This window comes from Rattus norvegicus, chromosome 10 (assembly GCF_021556685.1).
Source record: "Rattus norvegicus strain SHRSP/BbbUtx chromosome 10, alternate assembly SHRSP_T2T, whole genome shotgun sequence".
In the NCBI taxonomy this organism is placed as follows: domain Eukaryota; kingdom Metazoa; phylum Chordata; class Mammalia; order Rodentia; family Muridae; genus Rattus; species Rattus norvegicus.
This window is the reverse complement of record NC_141543.1, coordinates 96559797-96579550: the sequence shown is the minus strand read 5'-3', so window position 1 is coordinate 96579550 and position 19754 is coordinate 96559797. Positions and strand designations below refer to the sequence as shown.

The following is a 19754-nucleotide window of genomic DNA, read 5'->3' as shown; positions in this document are numbered from 1 at the left end:
AGAAACAGATGCTTTCCAGGAAAAAAGAATGTAAGCTGGACATGGGAGCCCACACTTTCATTCCAGTACCCAGGAGACCCTCATAGGTGGATTTCTGTGAATTCAAGACCAGCTCGGTCTACATAAAGACTGCCGGGCCAGCCAGGGCTACATAGTGAAACCTGTCTCAAACACAAACAAACAAAAACAACCTCATAAAACATTGAAGTAGACAGCAAATAGGAGAAATCCACGAGCAGCCATGAGAAAAACAGACTCCGGTTTCAGGAAGTCCAATGCTATCATCTTCTGACCCCTGCAGACATCCAGCAGGTACACAGCGCCATGCAGGCGAAATACTACACTGTATAGTCAGATATAATAAAATGAAAATGAAATATAATAAAATGAAATGAAAAATTTTAAATAAGGGGCATAGTCTGGGAGCAGCTCAAGTTCTGGCTGGCTCCGTAGAGCCATGTGCTGCAGGTTTGGACCTGACGCGTGAATGCATTAGGGGGAGAAAGGAAGAGCTGTTGGGAATCTTGGATCATGTGACTGCACAGTTGGCAGAATGGCAGCTGCCACCCTTTGACCTAAAATGCAGATGTGTTTAAGGAAAAACCCTTTCATAGTAATCACGGCTCCTAAATAACATGTAATTCAGTTTAGTGTGCGAGACACTGTTAAATTTGGGTGGCATTTTATTACCTTATCTCCCCTAAATACCCAATATAATTACACATATGTAGGGACATAATATACAAGTATAAACCACACGTTCTAGACTCTTGGTTCCATTTCATTCTTCACTCAAAGTACTGCCTTCTAAAATACTTGTGTGTGTGTGTGTGTGTGTGTGTGTGTGTGTGTGTGTAAGTCAAACCATTTTTATACCAAAATTTGGGCTTCAGAGCCATAGGAAAAGGCAAGGCAGATAATCTGAATTTGACCCTCAGACACCACATGGCAGAAGGCGGGGACGGACTTCAACAAGCTGCCCTCTGACCTCATGCTTGTGTGGCATGGCTGTCTATCATGCCTACATATACATTGAATTCATATATATATATATATATATATATATATATATATATATGCTAAATACCTTCCGGTGCGATCGATACACCATATATCACTTATTCCTTAGCTATTACTTCATAAAAATCATTATTATCATTATTATTAATATTTTAGACAGGGCCTCAATATGTAGCCCTGGCTTACCTGTAGTCAGGTCGGTCAGCTTTAAATTGAATAAATTGGCCCACCTCTGCCTCAGCCTCCAAAGTGCTGGGATCAAAGCTGTGTGTATTACACCTGATTTAATAAGTATAATTTCTTTGTTTTTGAAAAACAAGTACTTTTTTTTTAAAAAAAGATTTATTTATTTATTCTATGTAAGTACACTGTAGCTGTCTTCAGGCAACACCAGAAGTGGGCATCAGATCCCATTACAGACGGCTGTGCGCCACCAGGTGGTTATTGGGAATTGAACTCAGGACCTCTGGAAGAGCAGTGGATGCTCTTAACCGCTGAGCCATCCCTCCAGTCCAAGTACAACTCCTTAATCATAAATGCTACATTGAACTGACTTGTGACGCCCAACTTAAGATTTTCAACTTTAATACAGTAAAAGACACTCGTTGAATTTTGACTTTTCATGTTTTCCTGGTGGGCAGCGTGTGATCTGGTTCTCTGTCCACGCTAGGTAGCAGTGGTAAACCATAGCTCTCTCCGTATCCACCAAAGAGACAACCGGTGCTTTACAGGCTGCACGGCTCAGCTGTGACATCGGTCAGAGACAATATTAAGTGCTTTCTCCAACATTTGACTTTTGCTGAGTATTACTGTGGTGGTCTTTGTTGAAACCATCTTGAGACGTACAGACAGACAGGGTCTCGTTCACCATAGACTAGCCCCAGACTAGCAGCAGGAGATGCCCTTGGGCGGATGACTCACTGCCTCCGCCTCCCAGGTAGTGGGATTACAGCAGTGCATGCTGGGAAGGCGCTCTCCTGAGGTACTGAACCTTTGCTTTCTGAGTGCTAGTCGTTCTCTGTAGGTTTACCGGGCACTGTTTGGCTTTTGTTTGTTCACTGACTCATATGCGTGTGAGCGACTGAACTGATTACATTTTTCACGGTCTTCCCCCGCTGTGATCTCAGGAACCTCAGCGGCGCTAGAAACTGCCCGTCAGGTTACAAACTAGTTACCTCGCGTCCTACAGAAATCTCTTATTCATTGTTCTTCTGGGCTTTATTTAAAGGCAGACCCTTGCTCTGGTTCTTCCCCCACGCTTGTTACTACGGAAACACAGATTATCCGTTCTGCCTACTTTCCCGAGTTGGTTTTCAGTGTTTGATAGAAGTGGGGGTCATATGTACGGTTCAGCATCTGGGTTAGCACGTTCCAGTTTCACCCACACCACTGCAGGAAACTGTGGGCTGTTCATTCACTGCTGTGCACTGTGATACCCGACTGTGTGAAGTTCCGAGCCACCCATTCTATGGTCTGAGGGCTACTTGGGGAGTTTTCACTGGAGGCTAATAGTTTGGGCTCTTTGATTGTTTGTTTTGAGACGGGGTTTCTCTGTGTCTCTCTGGCTGTCCTGAAACTCGCTCTGTAGACCAGGCTGACCTTGAACTCCCAGAGATCAGCCTGCTTCTACCTCCCAAGCGCCACCGCCTTACTTGGTTGGGTTTTTTTGTTTTTTGTTTGTTTGTTTGTTTTTGTTTTTTGGTTCTTTTTTTTCGGAGCTGGGGACCGAACCCAGGGCCTTGCACTTCCTAGGTAAGCGCTCTACCACTGAGCTAAATCCCCAGCCCCTTTGGTTGGGTTTTTAAGAATACTGCAGCTAGAAGCATTTCTGCTTTTTCTTCTTCTTCTTCTTTTTTTTTTTTAAATAACTGTAGTTTAAATCCCGTATGCTATCTACAAGAAACACTGAGGAAAAGGTGACTGGCGAGTGGAGTGGTACGAGGAGCCTGAAGAGAATCTGTGCCATCAGTCAGTGTCACACAAAACAAGGGAACATACTGTCACCAGAGTGACACGCTGGAAGGACACACATCCATGCAGCTTTCCCCACAATAATGTTTAGGATGTATCCAGTAATGAATGGGTTGAGTGGCATAGACAAGACAGCTGACCCAGAACTCTCAGGACTGCTGCACCAGGACAAAGAGAAGAGCCAAGCAACAGCGTCAGAGTAAAGGACACTGAAGAACCAAGACAGCTACACTTAAGACAGTCTTTAAAACCATTAACGGGGGCTGGGGACATGGTTCAGTTGGTAGAGTGCTTATCTATTATCTAACACAAGGCCCTGGGGTTGGTCTCCAGGGGCGCATGCCGGTAACTGGAGGATTGAAGGTCATCCCAACAGGTTTTGAGGCCAGCCTGGGCTACATGGGAGCCAATCTCAAAACAATACCTTACTGGGATGCAGAGGATTACTGTGAATTCAAGGCCATCTTAGACCGCATGGTGAATTCAGCCTCTATAGCAAGATCCAGTCTGGAAAGAAAGGGGAAGGGAGGAAGGGAGGAAGAAATGAACAGAAGGAGAAAAAGAAAAAATATTAGTGGGAGTTTTGTGTGGTGACAAACACCTACTGTCTGAACTCTCAGAAGGGAGGTAGGAGGATGGGAACTTTGAAGCCAGCCAGGTTACACAGTGAGATGAGACCTCACGCCAAACCAACCAAAAAGTTGGGTGGGGTGGTACCTTTAATCTCAGCATTCGGGAAGCAGAGACTGTGAGTTCCCGAGTTCCAGATCAGCCAAGGCTACATAGAAAGGCTTAAAAAATAATAAAAACAAGGGCTGGAAAATGGCTCAGAGGTTAAGGGCACTCGCTGCTCTTCTAGAGGTCCTGGTTTAAATCCCAGAAACCACATGGTGGCTCACAACCATCTGTAATGGGATCTGATGCCCTCTTATGGTGTGTCTGAAGACAGCTACAGTATACTCATATAATAAATAAGTAAATCTTTTTTAAAAAAAAATAAAAACAAACGAACAAAAGTAACACAATGGGACAACTGGAAAATCCAAACATGAACTACATGCACACTAAAAAACAAAACAAACAAACAAGCAAACAAAAAACCCCAAAAACCAAAAACAACAAACATCTCTCCCATCAATCACTAATTAAGAAAATGCCCGGGGTTGGGGATTTAGCTCAGTGGTAGAGCACTTGCCTAGCAAGCTCAAGGCCCTGGGTTCAGTCCCCAGCTCCGGAAAAAAAAGAAAAGGAAAAAAAAAAAAAAAAAAAAGAAAATGCCCTAAAGCAGTGGCTCTCAACCTTCCTAATGCTGCAACCCTTTAATACTCTTCCTTATGCTGTGGGGATCCCTAACCATAAAGCTATTTTGTTGCTACTTCATAACTGTAAATTTACCTGTTGCGAATCATAAAATGTAAATATCTAATATGCAGGGTGTCTAATATGTGTCCCCAAAGTGTTGAGAGCCACAGGTTTACAACCACTGCCCTTCACACTTGTCAGGATCTCACTGAGGCATTTTCCTAAGTGAGGCTCCTTCCTCCGGTAACGTTAGCTTGTGTCAAGTTGACAAAACTATCTAGTATAGATATTTTCATGTGTAACCACAACCTGAGAACTAGTATGTCCTTTGGATCCTCCTCTTTGCAAGCTGCTGCGTGAAATGGGAGCTCATTCACACAGAACCAATTTTGTGTGTGTTCACTCTCTAATACACCATCTGCGTTTTTCTATGGATTTTAGAGGTGTCTCTTAGCTACCAGGCAGGTGTTCATGTTCCTACTAGAGATCTCGGAGCAGTGTGATACCTTTCTTTTTCTTTCTTTGTTTGTTTGTTTCTTCCTTTCTTTCCTTTCTTTCTTCCTTCCTTCCTTTCTTCCCCTTCCTCCCCCTCCTCCTCCTCTCCACCTGCGTGCTGGGATTAAAGGTGGCGCCACCACTGCCCAGCTACTTCTCTTTTTCTTTGAATGAAATGCACTTTATAAATCTCACATAAGGGCTGGAGAGATGGCTCAGCGGTTAGGAGCACTGACTGCTCTTCCAGAGGTCCTGAGTTCAAATCCCAGCAACCACATGGTGGCTCACAACCATCCGGAATGGGATCCGATGCCCTCTTCTGGTGTGTCTAAAGACAGCGACAGTGTACTCACATACATAAAATAAATAAATAAATCTTAAAAAAAATAAATCTCACATAAAAATAGAACTAGTGAGCACCTGACTGTTTTGGGTATGTGCACACGGGTGTGTGTGTGAACATGTATGTGTACATTTACAAACCACGGATTCATATTGCGTCTTCCTCAATAGCTTTCTTCGTGGGTCCTCTACAACAGCAGTCAGTACCACTGAGCCATCTCTCCAGCTCCAAGAGCCAATTGAATTTCTCGTTGCCTTTGTACCTTCTACATGACAGCACATCATTTGAATTTCTTCAGGAATGATTAGCTGCAAACTGAAATTAAATTTCCTTTTTCTTTTTTTTGGTGCGAGGTGCAGAGCCAGGGGGTTGAACCCAGGGCCTTTCATACACTAACCGTGTCTTCCACTACTGAAATCCCTACTCCCAGCACCCACAGCCTCACGTACACTAACCATGTCCCCCACTACTGAACTGCTGGCCCCTAGCGTTTTCTCATTGTAAACTCCAGTTATCCCAACTGCATTTAAAAGTAAAAAGCTCATTTCCTATCTAAGTGCTGTTTCTGGTGTGCCTGACATTACATTTTTACAACAGCTTAAAGCTCTAAATTCTGGGGATTACCCTCCTCCATTGGACTTTCTACTGTTGACTTAGCCTGATGCCATCTGTTTTTCATGATCATGACATCATCTAAAACGTCCCTTATTGTCTTTGGAACACTTGTCTGCTTGCTTTCATTGTTTCCAACTCAATAAATATTTCCTAAATGCCACCGTGTCCCAGGCATTGAACCCGTGCAAGGATTAAAGAGCTGGGATGTAGCTCCCAGGCAGAAGTATATGCTTAGAATGCTCGAGGCCCTCAGAGACTCCCAGGAACACGGCCCCACACTGTCCCCCAACCAAACATCCTGCTGAGAGAGGCAGGAGAGAACTAGCCACACAAAGGCTGGGGAAGGTGGCAGCTGGAAATATCAGAGGCTCTGGAGGCTTCTTGCTGAAGGCTGTGTCCAGCCTGGGGCATGCATGCTCAGGTATGAGCTAGGTGGAGAGACAGATCTGCAGGAAGCTGGTGTCATGGATGCTGAGGAAAGCAACTAGGGTGGCTTTTGTGGGCAGCACGACACACTCCGTGGCTGCAAAATGCTCCACGAAGGAAGTGAAACCATGCAGAAGTGAGTGTGGTAAACAAGGACCTGAGGTAGGCAGAGCCACTAAGGGTGGGGTGACGCCCTCCCCAATGTGGTTTACACGTACTTTTAGAAAGTCACTTGGTTTTGAGGTGCATCTAGGCTTTTTGTGGAACCAAAGGCAAAGGATCCTGGGGCTTTGGACATGGCTCAGTGAGTAAAGAGCTTGCTGCCCAAGCCGGGGATCCAAGTTTGGACACCTGATGCCCATGTAAAAAGCTGGCTGTGGAGTGGTGGTACACCCGTCATCCAGAGCGCCATCCAGAGCGCCATCCAGAGCAGGGAGGGACAGGGCAGGGACACTGGTCAGCTAGCCTAGCCAATGGTGAACTGCAGGTTCAGTGAGAGACACTGCCTCGAAAAGTAAGGCAGAGCATGGCCTTAAAACCCTGCACCCCAAAAGCAGAGGCAGGGGCATTTCTGTGATTTTGTGGCCAGTCTGTTCTACAGAGTGAGTTTCAGGATGGTCAGGGCTGCACAGAAAAACCTTGTCTCAAAAAGCCAAAACCCACAACCAACCCACCAAAACTCTCACTTTACCCCTTCTTACAGTGGCTTTAGTTATTTTTACTTTATGTGGATGAGTGCCTGCCTGCATGTATGTGTGTATGTGTGGATACCACATGGGCGCCCGTGGAAGCCTGAAAGGGACACTGGATGCCCCTGGAAACTGGCGCTACAGATGGTTGTGAGTCACCTGACATGGGTGCTGGAAACCACACCTGGATGCTCTACAGGGAGCAGTGAGTGCCTTTAAATGTGTTGAGCCATCTCTCCAGCCCAGGGCAGAGGGTATTGAGGACTGTGTTGTCATTTAAGCCCCTTGATATTCTTGGGTTTTCTTTCTTCTTTTTTGTTTGTTTGTTTTGTATTAGTATAGAATATACAATTCAGGGCATGAGGAGGGGAGTTAAGAGGGTAGTAGAGAAAGGCTGAGAGATAGAGGGAGGGAGGGAGAGTGACAGAGAGAGGGAAGGTGGGAAAGAGGGAGAGGGAGAGGGAGAGGAGTAGAGGCCAGCCATGCATGTGGAGAGAGGGGGGGAAGGGAATGGGGAGTGAAGGGACAAAAGGGGAAGAGGATAAGAGCAAGAGAGTAGGAGTGGGTTTTCTTTCTTTCTTTCTTTCTTTCTTTCTTTCTTTCTTTTTTTTTTTTTTTTGGTTCTTTTTTCGGAGCTGGGGACCGAACCCAGGGCCTTGCGCTTCCTAGGCAAGCGCTCTACCACTGAGCTAAATCCCCAACCCCTTCTTTCTTATTAGTAATAAAAACAGCAGTAACTTAGGATACTAATAGCACGAGGTGTGTATCTCAGACATCCGTTATCTGACTTGTGTGTGACTCTCACGCAACACCCTACGAGGTGGAGTGTTCTTTTGCTTGCCTGCCAAAGGAAGACAGCAGCGCCTGAGCTCACACAGCCTTCCAATTAATTCTTGTCTACGGATTCTTCTCCATTACTAAGTCCGGAGGATTGAGGGAGAAAGGACACACGCTAGACCAACCCACTCCCTGCCTCAGTCTATAATAGACCACACCAATGACCCTTTCAAACACCCCTCAGGGATCAGAGAAAGCTGGCTTAGAGTTTCCCTCTGGAAACTACATGGCTTGAACTTAAACTGTTCGGCAAGGCTCATGTGTTACAGTCTTATGGGTGTTGGGGAATTGCTAAGACACCGAGGTCCCAAACCTAATCAATGGATTGATTCTTGCTGAATCCACCCTCCTGATAACCTATTGGAAGCGGAGTCTTGCTGAAGGAAGTTGCCCCTTGTCCTGGCTCTCTTCTGCTTTTCCAGCTGCCACGAGGTTGGTAGTTTTCCATCAGGTCCTCCGCCCTGACTTTTGACCTTGCCTCAGATTCAAAACAACTAGACCATGGGACCACAGGTTGGTCCCCTGAAACTGCTGACCAAAGTAACGTCCCCCTTTTTGTGTCAGGTGTTTATCACGGCGATAAAAAGACCAACACAATCATCGCGGGTACAACATTTCGACCCGCTTCCTGAGAAATCCAAGAGGCGTGGCCTTTCGCTGTTCTAAGGTTTATCGTTGTGGGTTAGGAGTAGCCTTACCTCCTAGGTATTCTTTTTTTTTTTTTTTTTTTTTTTTTCTCAGAGCTGGGGACCGAACCCAGGGCCTTGCGCTTCCTAGGCAAGCGCTCTACCACTGAGCTAAATCCCCAACCCCCCTCCTAGGTACTCTTAAGATACTAGAGTCTTGAAGGGAAGCTCAGGAGAAGCCGGGAAGGCCAAGGAAAGGAAGGACCTACTTGGTAGAAGGTACGGTGAGCAAAGGTCTGGTAGTGGGAAGGACTCAGGGAGTGTGGAGCAGAGCATGCTGGGAAGGTGATAGAGGAGGCTTGGGGCCAAGACGCTGGAGCAGCTAAGGTTTCACAGCTGTCTCCTGGAGGGGTACCACACAGCCAGAGGAACCAAAGTGGGCGGAGGCCGTCAGAAAGCACGGGTCAAGTCAGTGGGGGGTCTGCACTTTTATTTTTTAGTATAATTTAATATTTAGGAATATGGGTGCTTTGTCTTACGTGTATGTCTGTGCACCATGTGTATTCCTGGTGCCCTAAGAGGCGTTAGATTCCCGGGACTGGAGCAACAGACGGTTGCAAGCTGCCATGTGGGTGATGGGAATCAAAACCAAGTCCCGTTAACCACAGGGCATCTCTCCAGCTCCGGGGATCTGTACTCCGAAGGTATAGAGAGAGGAGGGTGGCCCTAAGACTAAGTGTAGACGGGAACCAACAATTAGGGCTCCCGCTGCAACCCATGGTGAGCCTGCCGTCTGGAGGAAGCAGTCCAGTCTACTTCCTGGGCGGTTGGAGCTGGCTGTCCCCAGCATTTCCTGGGCCATAGATGTCACTGTGCAGCTCCTCTAGCCTTCTGAGGAGTAACTAGAATCTACAGAGCTCAGGGTGACTTCTAAGAGCTGTGCCGCCATTCCAGTGGCTCATTCCACCCAGATTTATAGGACTCTCCTCATCTTGTGAAGGACTAAAAAGATACTTTTCCTGTCAGTGACACTGAAGCCCCCCAAATCCAGGGAGACCACCATGGAGGTGCAGGGCAGGGAGTTAGACTTAAAGGAAGAATGTCTGTCTGTCTGCCTACCTGCCTACCTATGTATCTATCTATGTATCTGGTTTTTCAGGACAGGGTTTCTCTGTGTAGCCCTGTCTGTCCTCACTAAGGTCTGCCTGCCTCTGCCTTCAGAGTGCAGGGATTAAATGTGTGCGCGCTGCCTGCCGCTGCCACCACCACCGCTCAGCCTGGAGGAACAGGTCTTAGTCATCTTGATCTCGTCACTGTACAGGGTCGGGAAACATGAGGAGTGGATGAACAATTGGCTATGTGAATGAAATCCCACCTCCGTGAACTGGGGTGCCCGGCTGCAGCTTCTTCAGGCTTTCGGCAATTATTTACCAAGGCCTCTTTGGAGGGGAACATCCTAAGGGCCCAAGGGAAGGAGGAGGAAACTTAGTCTCTGCCTCTGGGCCCCATGGAGATGTATGAGAACCAAGCACTCCAATAACTGACAACAGAGAACTCCCATCCCCTCTCTTCTTCACTGTCAGGACACGTGGGTGGGTGTTCTGTTTGGGTATAAAAGCGTGGTCTTCAGTACACTGCTTGGAGTTAGTCTTTTGATTAGATCATACAGGCTTTAACCTAATGGATGAACTGCTCCAGTGACCGGGTCTTAATGGTATTATTGGGCAACCAGGAAGTAGGGTCTGGTTGGAAGGAGGAGGACACTGGAAACTTGTCTTTGAAGTATATACCTTGTCCTTTGTGCTTCTCTGTCTTCCTGGCTGCCTTCCTTTGCAGCCATTACCCTTTTGTTATGCTTCTGCCTCCTCAGGCTTAGGGCAATAAAACCAGCTGACTTCAGGCTGAAGTCTCTAAGTCTAGAGCCAAAGTAAACCCCTCTTCCCCTAGGTTGTTTAGATGAGGCAACTGAGTCAGTGACAAGCACGCTAACACACAGGGTAACTGTGGGCTTGGGGTCCCAGGCAATGCTCCTGCTTTCTGCAGTGCTTCTGTTTGGTGCTGCGAGGTTTAGACGCTCTGGCCGCACCTGCAATGGAGTCCTGTTCACTGCTCTCTAGTGGTGTGGTCTTGACAAACCAAGAGCAGCTCTAACATTTGACTCCCAGGGGCTGAGATGAGATCCTCCCAGGGATAAGAGATTTGAGGAACCACCACGGAAGAAACAAGGAAGGGCGTTTACTGCTGTTACTTTGTCCCAAGCCCCTGGAGGAGCACGGAGACCCTGGAGGAGCACGGCGATCCTGGCAGCTTGCCTGAGCCAGGTAGGTGGCGTTTTATTGAGGAGGACAGTGCTCAGGTCTTTTCGCCTGGTCAGGAGCTGGTTAACATGCAGTGGTTTGTCCAATTACTCTGGCAGCAGGGATAGAACCTGACACTTCTCAGAGGGAATGCCGGCCATCTTTGTATGACTTTTAGACAGAAGTCCTTCCCCGCAGGAGGACTGCCCGAGGTTTCCTCATTGCTCCACCTAGACAGCAGATCCCTCTATTCTAACCCACGGCTCCCTTTTGTGCTAGGAAACCTCCAGCACCTTAGAGCGCCACAACCAACCCACAGGTGGCATCTTCATCTCGGCCTTACGGGCATCTGGCCAGTGTCCTTCTCCTTTTCCTTCAGAGACCCAGGACACTTCTACAAAATATTCAGGGGCACTGCCATCACCATCCTGACCTGCTTACCCTTCAGCCCTTCCTGCTCTCTCCTCCCTGGACCACATGTTTGCCTCTATTTCTGGTCATTTACCGTCCTTGGTCCTAGCCTTTTACTTTCTAGATGTGTCCAAAATAAATCACCAGACTCCTCTTAAGACTCTATTTTGTACTCTGCAGAAATGGGTCCAGTAATACCTACCTCTTTGGGTTATTATCAGAATTCAATGAGAAATTGGATGCTGAGCACTTGACAGGGCTTCCGGGTTGAGAGGACACTCACCCTCAGAGCCTCTACCCCACACGAACGGATCGACCTGAGTCATTCTCCTGAGAGACGCATCCTAACTCTTCTGAATCACTTGGCTCAGTGCTGTGCACATGGAGACCAGCAACACAGCGAAAGCACATTTTATGGAGTCGCAGAATTCTGGCATCCTACATTAGGAATTCCTTCAGTCCTTTCACCTCTGATCCCCAAGAAGAGCTGCCATTCTTCATCCAGAGCCCACTGGGCTTCCTGCTGGTGATGAGGAAGCTGCCTGTCCCCTCACCCCCATTCTCCCTACACCTCCCATAAGCACTTCTTTCTAGAGCCAAGGTTCCCCATGCCAGTGACATCTAACCCAGCTTCCCAGCCAGATAAGGGACCCATGGAAGTTGGCAGGGTATGGGTAGGAGAACCCAAGGCCAAGGGGTCAGTGTCGTGTTTGTTCAGTGACAGCGAAGTTGTGGGATTTTTACCCTGCTGTGCTTGTCCCTCAGTCCACAGATGTGTAAGTCCAGGCCGGGCCTCCTCAGGGCTGGGGTGGGTGATCCAGGCCACACAACAGACAGTCTGAGAGAGTAGGGAGACCAGGAAGCACAGGGACACAGAAAGCCTCCTTTTCCTCCCCAACTGGGCCTCTCATCAGGCATCTCCACCCCCTGTCAAAAGCTCCCTGGGGGAAAAGACCAAGTCAGCACTCTGGCCCAGCTCTTTCCCTGGGCCTGGCTTTAAAACCCAAGCTACATCTCTTAGAATTGGCCATCCCTTCCCTCCTCCCTCGCATCCTCTGTCTACAGAGGAGGGAGTAAGACTCTGGCAGGAACGCCGGAGGTAAGGGACAGGCAGGCTGTGTGCTCCGAAGCTGCAAGGCTCTCTGGCTTGCTTCTTGTCTATGCAGGCTTCAGGTCTAGGTGGGAGGGAAGGTCGGTGGAGCCTCTTATGTGACTGTGGGTCACCATGACCCTACCTTTCCCCTCAGCAAATGCCCTCAGCACACCAGGCCACCGTAAAGGCCTCAGACTCTTCTGGGGGCCCTCTAGTCCTAGCACAAAGCTGCAGCTGCGGTTCCGTCCCTTTCCACTCACTCAGCCCCCGATTAAACATAAAAAGGGGACGTGGAGGCAGCACTCGGCACGGTTTTAAAAATTCCAAGCGCCCCCATCCCCCAAGATCTACCCCATTAATGTTTATCAGTGTTGAGCTTTTTGGCGAGGGACTTGTCTGACCTCACATTTCAGTTAGTTCAAAAAAATACAAAAACAAAAAAGAAAAGAGAACAACAACAAAAATATACAGAAAAGAGAAGGGTATAGTTTTGGGGGTTTGTGTGGTTGGCTTTCTGTGGGTTGTTGGTTTGCATCTTTAGAAACTCTTTTGCATCAAAGATTGTCCACTTTGGAGAAGTGCCAGTTTGGCCAGAATTGACCACACAAAGTGAGGAAACGAACACGAACGAACACACACACACACACACACACACACACACACACACGAACACACAGACGCACACGCGCTCGGTCCTCCTGGCACAAAACTGTTCCACAGGGTTCCGATCGAACGGTGCAAAAGTCCTCTGCTACAAGCTGTCCTTGAAGACCAAGTAAGAAAACAAAAAGACCCCACTGCCAGACACTGAACAGACGATTGACCCCTCACGTACAGACTAAGAAACAATGCGCCTCTGGCTCTCCGGTTGTATCTCAAGGTACCCAGACCAGCGCCGGGAGGGCGCCGGGGGTCCGGGTGACCGAGACACGAGTAGTCACCAGCCCTCCCTCTCCCTCCCAGGCCCCGGTGCCTCAGCTCCCCTCCCCCGCCGCCTGCCACATCTGGTTCCACTCAGGTCCTCCCCCACCTCCAGGCGCGCTCCTCCTCCCATCCCCTCCCTAGCTCCCAGAAAAGTGGAGACGAATTTTAAAAACCCAGTCACACACACACACACACACACACACACACACACACACACACACACACACACACACACACACACCACTTCTCCAGAAAAGATGGGAATGAGGAAAAAAAAAGGAGGGAAAAGTCAAGAGGCCCCACTCCCCGGCGGGCCGGCCCCCGAAGTTGGCCAAGTTGGCAGCGCCTTACCCAGGAGGGCGGCGGCGGAGTCTGCCGGGTGGCCAAGACGAAGTCCCCCGAGAAGTAAGACGCAGCGCAGCAGGTGACGAGGCCAGGGCGCCAGGGCAGGTCGGATGGGTCCCATTCCTGCGACGCTCGGAGGACGCGAGGACCCAGCGCGCACGGCGTGGCTGCGTGCAGAGACAGCCCGAACGCTGTGCTGGGATGACCGCCGACAAGGGGATCGCATCCTTCTCTGGGTCCGGACGAAGTGATGCCTCCCGGAGAGGAGGGAGGAGGCAGGCCCCGCGGAGGGAGGGCAGAGGGAGGAGCGCAGAACCCTGGAGGAGGGTTTGAGGGGCAGAGGGGAAGGGAAGCGGGCAGCGTGGGAGGGGAAGGAGGAGGCGCGGGGGCGCGGGGGCGAGAGGCTGGAGACCCGGCTTCAGGGAGTGCGTGTCGGGAGGCGAAGGCTGGAGAAGAGGATCGGCGAGGTCCACAAGGACCCCAGCGTGCGCTCTTTATCTTCCCCTATTCTGCTTCTTAATTCCTTCCCGCCTTGTCTTCCCTCTCTTTTCAGCCCGGGCCTGGAGCCCCAGACGCTGCGTCACAGCTTCTCCTGCTGGCTCGAGAGGCGAAGCAACTGCAAAACTTTCTGCAGAACTTCACCGCGTGGCGAAACCTGGGCGGCTGTAAGTCCTGGCCAGCCTAGGGCGGGGATGCGCGACTGACTCAGGTGGCCAGACTTGGGCCCTCAGCATCCCCTCCATCCTGCTTCTTCTGCCAGGTTTTAGCGGCTAAGCGTCCTAGGGCAACCCCCCACCCCCCAGTATGGTGGAGAAGAGGAGGAGCCCAGAACTCCGCCACCCGCGCGGAGGTTGGGGGAGGGGAAGGTAGCGCTCCTGTTGCTTGTGAGCAGCGCAAACAATTCTTGATCATCTTGTTTCAGCATGTGTGTGACCCTTGTGTCAGTGTCCCTGGCACAAAGAATGTAACACTTGAGCTGATAGGGGCCTCTACATCCAGAGACCTGGGACAAAAGCAGACCACTGGATGTCCCAGAAGACCTACATCATTCCCACCAGCTGGGCTGCTGGCCGGTAGCAAAGAACAAAACGGAAATTTCATGAAGACAATCCAGTTACTTAGCATTATGCAACAGGTCAGATGGCAGCGTAGAGCACTGGACCGAGAATCTGGATTTTGGAGGGCAGCCGACACCTACCTCTGATTTCCCAAACAGTCTCGAAAGCGATGCTTGGGAACTCCGGCTGAGGAGAGCAGGGTTGAGACTTCTGGATTCCAACAGCACAAAGCAGACTCACCTTTTCCCATCACAAGTGATCAAAACACTGTAAAACTGTAATGTAAGTTTTATTGTTTCCTGCACTAGCCACTGCGGGCTTTTTGGGAAATAACAGACGTGACTTTTCATGGCTCCTGCTGTAGGCAATCTTTCAGTGTCTGCAATAAAGAATCGGCTCCAGGGAGGCTCCTCCTTGGCCCTTCTGTGCTCTGCAAACTGAGATTCTTGGCTTAATACAGCCCACTGATTGCAGGTTCCCCCAAAAGAGCACCTGCAGGCCCCTGGAAAGGTTCCACTAGCCACAGCCCTGACTGTCAGCCAAGTGAACAAAGCCCCTTACCCTAAGGCTAACTTGGGCTGGGTTGCCTATTGGCTTCTGGAAATTGTTCACAGCTTCACTGGCCCCTTGAAGCCTCTCTTCTTGGTTTGACTTGTCTTGGGATCCTAGAGTCCTGTACACACCTGACTAGGCTAGGGCTGCCTTCCCTTGGCTCCTCCCTCCTTACAAGTCTTGTCCCCTTTGAGAATCTGCCGGCTAGAATGAGCTGCACTTCCCTATCTGAACAGCCTAAATACAGGATGCTTCTGGAATAGAATCGGATCCCTCCTCCACCAGCCAGAGTAGGTTTTGGTACTACCCAGCTGGCAGAGCAAAAGCCAACACCTTGCCATCGCTCGGGTGTGACAAGGCTCCAGCCAGTTGTCCACACAAGCCCCACTGTGTGTTTACACAATCAGCCCTCTCCTGTCCTCTCACAAAACATCATCCTGTGCCAACTGCTGGGAAGACAGACAAGCCAACACACTTGTAGTTCTGTGAGTTTCATTTGATGGGAAAAAGAAACTTTTTGCCACATTCAAAGCTGAGAAGAGCTTGCTGCTGGGGGCGGGGGTTGGGGAGGTTAGTATGAAATGCTAACAGAGTCTTGTTCAAGGCCCTCAAGCCTGTTCTAGTCAGGGCTGTTTACTATGTGCTACCTACTGGCTATATCTGCCCAGGCCCCTGTCCATAACTACCATGGCTTAGATCTTGGGCAGAGAGCTGGGCCAAAACTGGACAACTCTGCAGTGACTTCTGGCCCAGTCCTTCATCGCAAAAAGGCCCTCTGAGGCTAACTGTTGTGGTACATGGCTGTAATTCCAGCACTTGGGAAACTGAGGCAGGAGGTCTGCCTAGCGTTCAAGGTCATCCTGCACTTTATAGTGAGTTTCAGGTCACCTGGACTATTATGTGAAACCCTGTCTCAAAATAGAGGTTGTCTCCCTATGCTTCTACAGCAAGATAGGAGGTAAAGCAGCTCGAGGCCACACAGCCTGGCACACACGGTGGCAAACAAGGCTCTGTCTTAAATAAGGAAGGTGACTGTCCTCTGACCTCCACGTGCATGCCATAGCACATGCACATACACAGGAAACAAAGGACCCCGTGGCTCAGTTGTCAACGGAACTATCAGGGGTGCAGGGATATCATGAAGGCTGAGACTTGAGGTACCCAGGTTCTGTACTTTTGAATTCTTATGACAGAGGGCCAGGGCCTGTACCCGAGGCCTACTCACCATCTAGTGGTGGGACAGTTCCTAACTGACAGCCCGTTACATGCCAGGCACCTGGCTGGACGCTTGGCACTCAGTGGGGTCTCTGACCAGGTCTGGACTTGTGCTAAGATACTTCTTGCTACAGTGAAATGGGAACGGAGAATCAGCTCTTCTTCAAATGTGGACTCTTTCAGCCACAGTGTGCTTGGAGGGATGGTTTTCATCAGAGCAATCCCGTGGAAGGAACCCACACTCTGGAGTACAGGACGAATCGGGTCCCTTCACTCATCCTCTTGGTGACCTTTGGCAGTTACTTCTACTCCTTCTCAGTTCATAGAGACTTGTAAGTGGGGCCATGATTCCCACTAGTATTAAAACTTAAACATTTACATTCGGGACGGCACAGTACTGAATCTATTCTGGAAATAGAACCTTCTCTTTATTGGTCTTTGTTGTTTGGACATCAAGGAGTCTCCCTTACTCCGTGACCCTTCACGCTGCCTGCTTTGTTTCCTCCTCAGTACCCATGAGATCTGTCAGGGCTGGTTAATCATGATTGAGACACTGTGTGCCATGAGAGGAAACATATAGCCTCCCCTTGTCACTGAACCTTTCCAGGTTTAACTATGTACAAAAAAACCAGAATCCCAAAGTGTAACCACATCTCAAGTGTCTTCATGCCCTGTGCAGTTGGCTAGTAAATGCACATACATAGATAGACCAGCAGAGGTCGGTGCAGATGCCCAGGGGTGGGTAAGTTGAGTCTCGGCTCCCCCATTCACTTAGTTACAAGTCCTTAACAGTTGCCGCCCCCTCTCTGTCTCAGGACCCAGATACACATATTGATGCCTTTACCCACTGTACTTAACGGTTGTTTGCCTTCTCTTCGGTTGGCGATGCAGCGAGCAGAACCACCTAGCAGGCCAGACCTACAGCAAAGCTTCAGAAAGGAGGACAGGAGACACTGGGGACGTAACTGGATGGTCAGGAGGAGGCTGTGAGACTTGGCTGGCTCTTGCTTGAAACAGCTAGAGAGGAAATGTGAGTCCAAAGAGGCACACCGGACTGTCCCACTCCATACCCTTCCCATGCTAGAGTCTAGTCCAGTTGAGACTGGCCCTTGCCCTTTCTACCTCTTCCTAGTTCTCACCACACAATCTCCCCAGTGGCTCTCCTCAGGCAGGGCACCTCTTCCCCCAGCACAGAGAGGGTCCCAGAGGGACTGGGCTAAAGGGAAAAAAGCTATGCTGGAGACAGCTTCAAATTTCTACACTGGGCTCCAGGCTGTGCAGTTCTAGAGAATTTATCATTCACCTAAAGGACCATCTCTTCCCTATCCCATTACTGGCAAGTACTTGGGGGAGCACTTTGGCACTTGTCATCTCTTGGCTAACCTACCCCATCATGGATACCTGAGAATTCTGTCAGCTGTCCCTAGGTCCTTCCCCTCTCCCTGGAAGGACTCCCTGTCTGTGTCTCCCAGGTTCAGCCTGAAGTCTGTTAGTGCAAACTGCTCTTTTGACTCTCAACTTGCCTTTTAGCTCCCAGAAGCTAAGAGACGGCTGCAGTCCCATCCAGGAGGAAAGAGGTACAGAGTTTCTTCCCAAATCTAGGAGTCCAGACTTTGACTACCAAGAGTTTGGGACACAAACGCCTTAGAGAAGCCACAGGAATGTTGCCAGCTGTCAGCAGGGCCTCGGAGTAAGTTCAGAGCAGACAGACTCGGGACTGGGAGCCCAGGCTGCCACAGGATTCAAAATGCCTGCTTCTCAGACATCCTTGCTGTTAACTCTGCCTAGGTCAGGCACATGCTGATAACGGAGTTCACAGAGGGGTGGGGGTTCTCCTGAGGAGACAAAGACATGAGCTGAAGAACAACCAGTTAGGTGGGACAGAATCTCCAGAACTTTCTGTCACCCAGCTGGTATGTGTCACCCTGGCTGTTCTCCAAGGCCTCCCCAACCTGGAGTACAGTGTACTCTCCCTAGAATTTCTCTCCTTTCTTCTGGTTCATGCTTGGAAGATACTGGCAAGAGACCTGGACTACAGTGAGTTCCAAGTCAGCTTGTGTTAGAATGAGATCCTGTCTGAACAAGGCTGGGCCCAGTCCCTCCAACAGGGGCCCAGAAGAGGTAAAAAGAAAGTTCAAAGTACTCAACTGCCCCAATCCGCTCTCAGCCTTTGGTGGAGCCTAGACCAAGAGGAGCCAAGTGGCTGTGTCCAGCTGGCTCAGTCTCCACTCCAGCCTGAGGAGGCTGGCTAGCCCTTCCCCAGCTTCCAGTGTAGCAGCAAGCCATAGTAGACTGGGCACCTGGGGAGTTCTGTTCTGTTTCCCAGGAGTCTACTGGATGCAAATGCATGCAGGCTAAGTACTGAGTACTAAGTACTGAGTTCTGAGCACTGAGTTCTGAGCACTGTAGGCTGGGCTGAGATGGTTGGTATGATCAGACGGTGGGTTGCCATCCATGAATCTTTGTTTTTTCATTCTGTTCTTGAGGTTTTTATTTTTAGCTCAGTGTAGTGGCACGTGCCTTTAATTCCTGTACTCAGGAGGCAGAAGCAGGCAGACCTCTGTGAGTTAAAGGCCAGCCTGGTCTACAAATCAAATTCCAAGACAGCTAGGGTTGCATAGTGAGACCCTGTCTCAAACAAAACAAAACAAGAAATAATGGTAATTTTAATTTTTGATGTGTATGAGTGTTTTGCTTTCATGTTTATCTGTATAGGTGTGTGTCTGTTTCCTGTGGAGGGCAGAAGAGGGTGTCAACACCCTGGGACTAAAGTTACAGACAACTATGAGTCTCTATGTGGATGCTGGGAGTTAAACCTGGGTTCTATGAGAGAGCAGCCAGTGCTCTTAACTGCTGAGCCATCTCTCCAGCCCCTTTGCTTTTTGTTTTGAGACTGGGTCTCACTGTGGACTCTGGCTGGCCTGGAACTCAGAGCTCCGCCTGCCTCTGCCTCCCAAGTGCTGAGACTAAGGGTACCAGCACTGCTGGCAATTCCAGGAATCTGAACGAGACTGCTAGTCAGGACCTGACCCTAGCTGCCCCGGCCCTCCACTCAATTCCTGACTACAGCACACACCTAATATGCTCTTGCAGGTCCTTGGTCTTCACAGGCACTTGGCAGGCTGGACCACCTGGATTTCTCCAGCAGGCAGTGGTGTAATTATGGTACAATTAAACAACTTGGTAGATGAAGTAAGGACAAGGATTATCACCAGAGCCCAGAGGTACCTCTCAAACATGGAGTTTCATATTCCTCATTTCATTTTCCTTTTTTAAAATTTATTTATCTGGGCTGAAGAGATGGCTCAGAGGTTAAGAGCACTGTCTGCTCTTCCAGAGGTCCTGAGCTCAATTCCCAGCAACCACATGGTGGCTCACAACCGTCTATAATCAGGTCTGGTGCCCTCTTCTGGTCTGCAGGTGCATATATGCAGGCAGAAAGCTGTATGATGTATACATAATAAATAAATGTTTAAAAAAACTTTATTTAAAAAATTTTATCTATATGAGTACACTGAAGCTGTCTTCAGACACA

General features: G+C 49.3%; 1 protein-coding gene and 2 long non-coding RNA genes across 6 annotated transcripts in view; 2 read left to right on the top strand and 1 right to left on the bottom strand.

The window, feature by feature from the left end:
- The window catches only part of Mrc2 (mannose receptor, C type 2), a 61509-nt gene extending 47866 nt beyond the window's left edge, over positions 1–13643 (bottom strand). Inside the window, exon 1 of one of the 2 annotated variants that reach the window (XM_087573757.1) lies at positions 13401–13643. In XM_087573757.1, coding sequence (XP_087429883.1) covers positions 13401–13620 — 220 coding nt within the window. In that variant the 5' untranslated portion in view covers positions 13621–13643. 2 annotated transcript variants of the gene reach the window in all.
- Positions 1901–11190, top strand: LOC148003135 (uncharacterized). Its single transcript, XR_015632168.1, has 3 exons — positions 1901–2002; positions 10490–10645; positions 10901–11190. It is a non-coding gene; the product is annotated as an uncharacterized LOC148003135 (long non-coding RNA).
- LOC148003134 (uncharacterized) lies at positions 13160–18901 on the top strand. Of its 3 annotated transcripts, XR_015632164.1 has the most exons (6): positions 13405–13669; positions 13948–14059; positions 14317–14734; positions 16403–16551; positions 17111–17249; positions 17750–18886. It is a non-coding gene; the product is annotated as an uncharacterized LOC148003134 (long non-coding RNA). The 3 variants fall into 3 exon arrangements; XR_015632166.1 differs by lacking the exons at positions 13405–13669; positions 16403–16551 and having other exon boundaries at positions 13733–14059; positions 17750–18901; XR_015632165.1 differs by lacking the exons at positions 16403–16551; positions 17111–17249; positions 17750–18886 and having other exon boundaries at positions 13160–13454; positions 14317–14889.
- Positions 18902–19754: the final 853 nt, after the last annotated feature.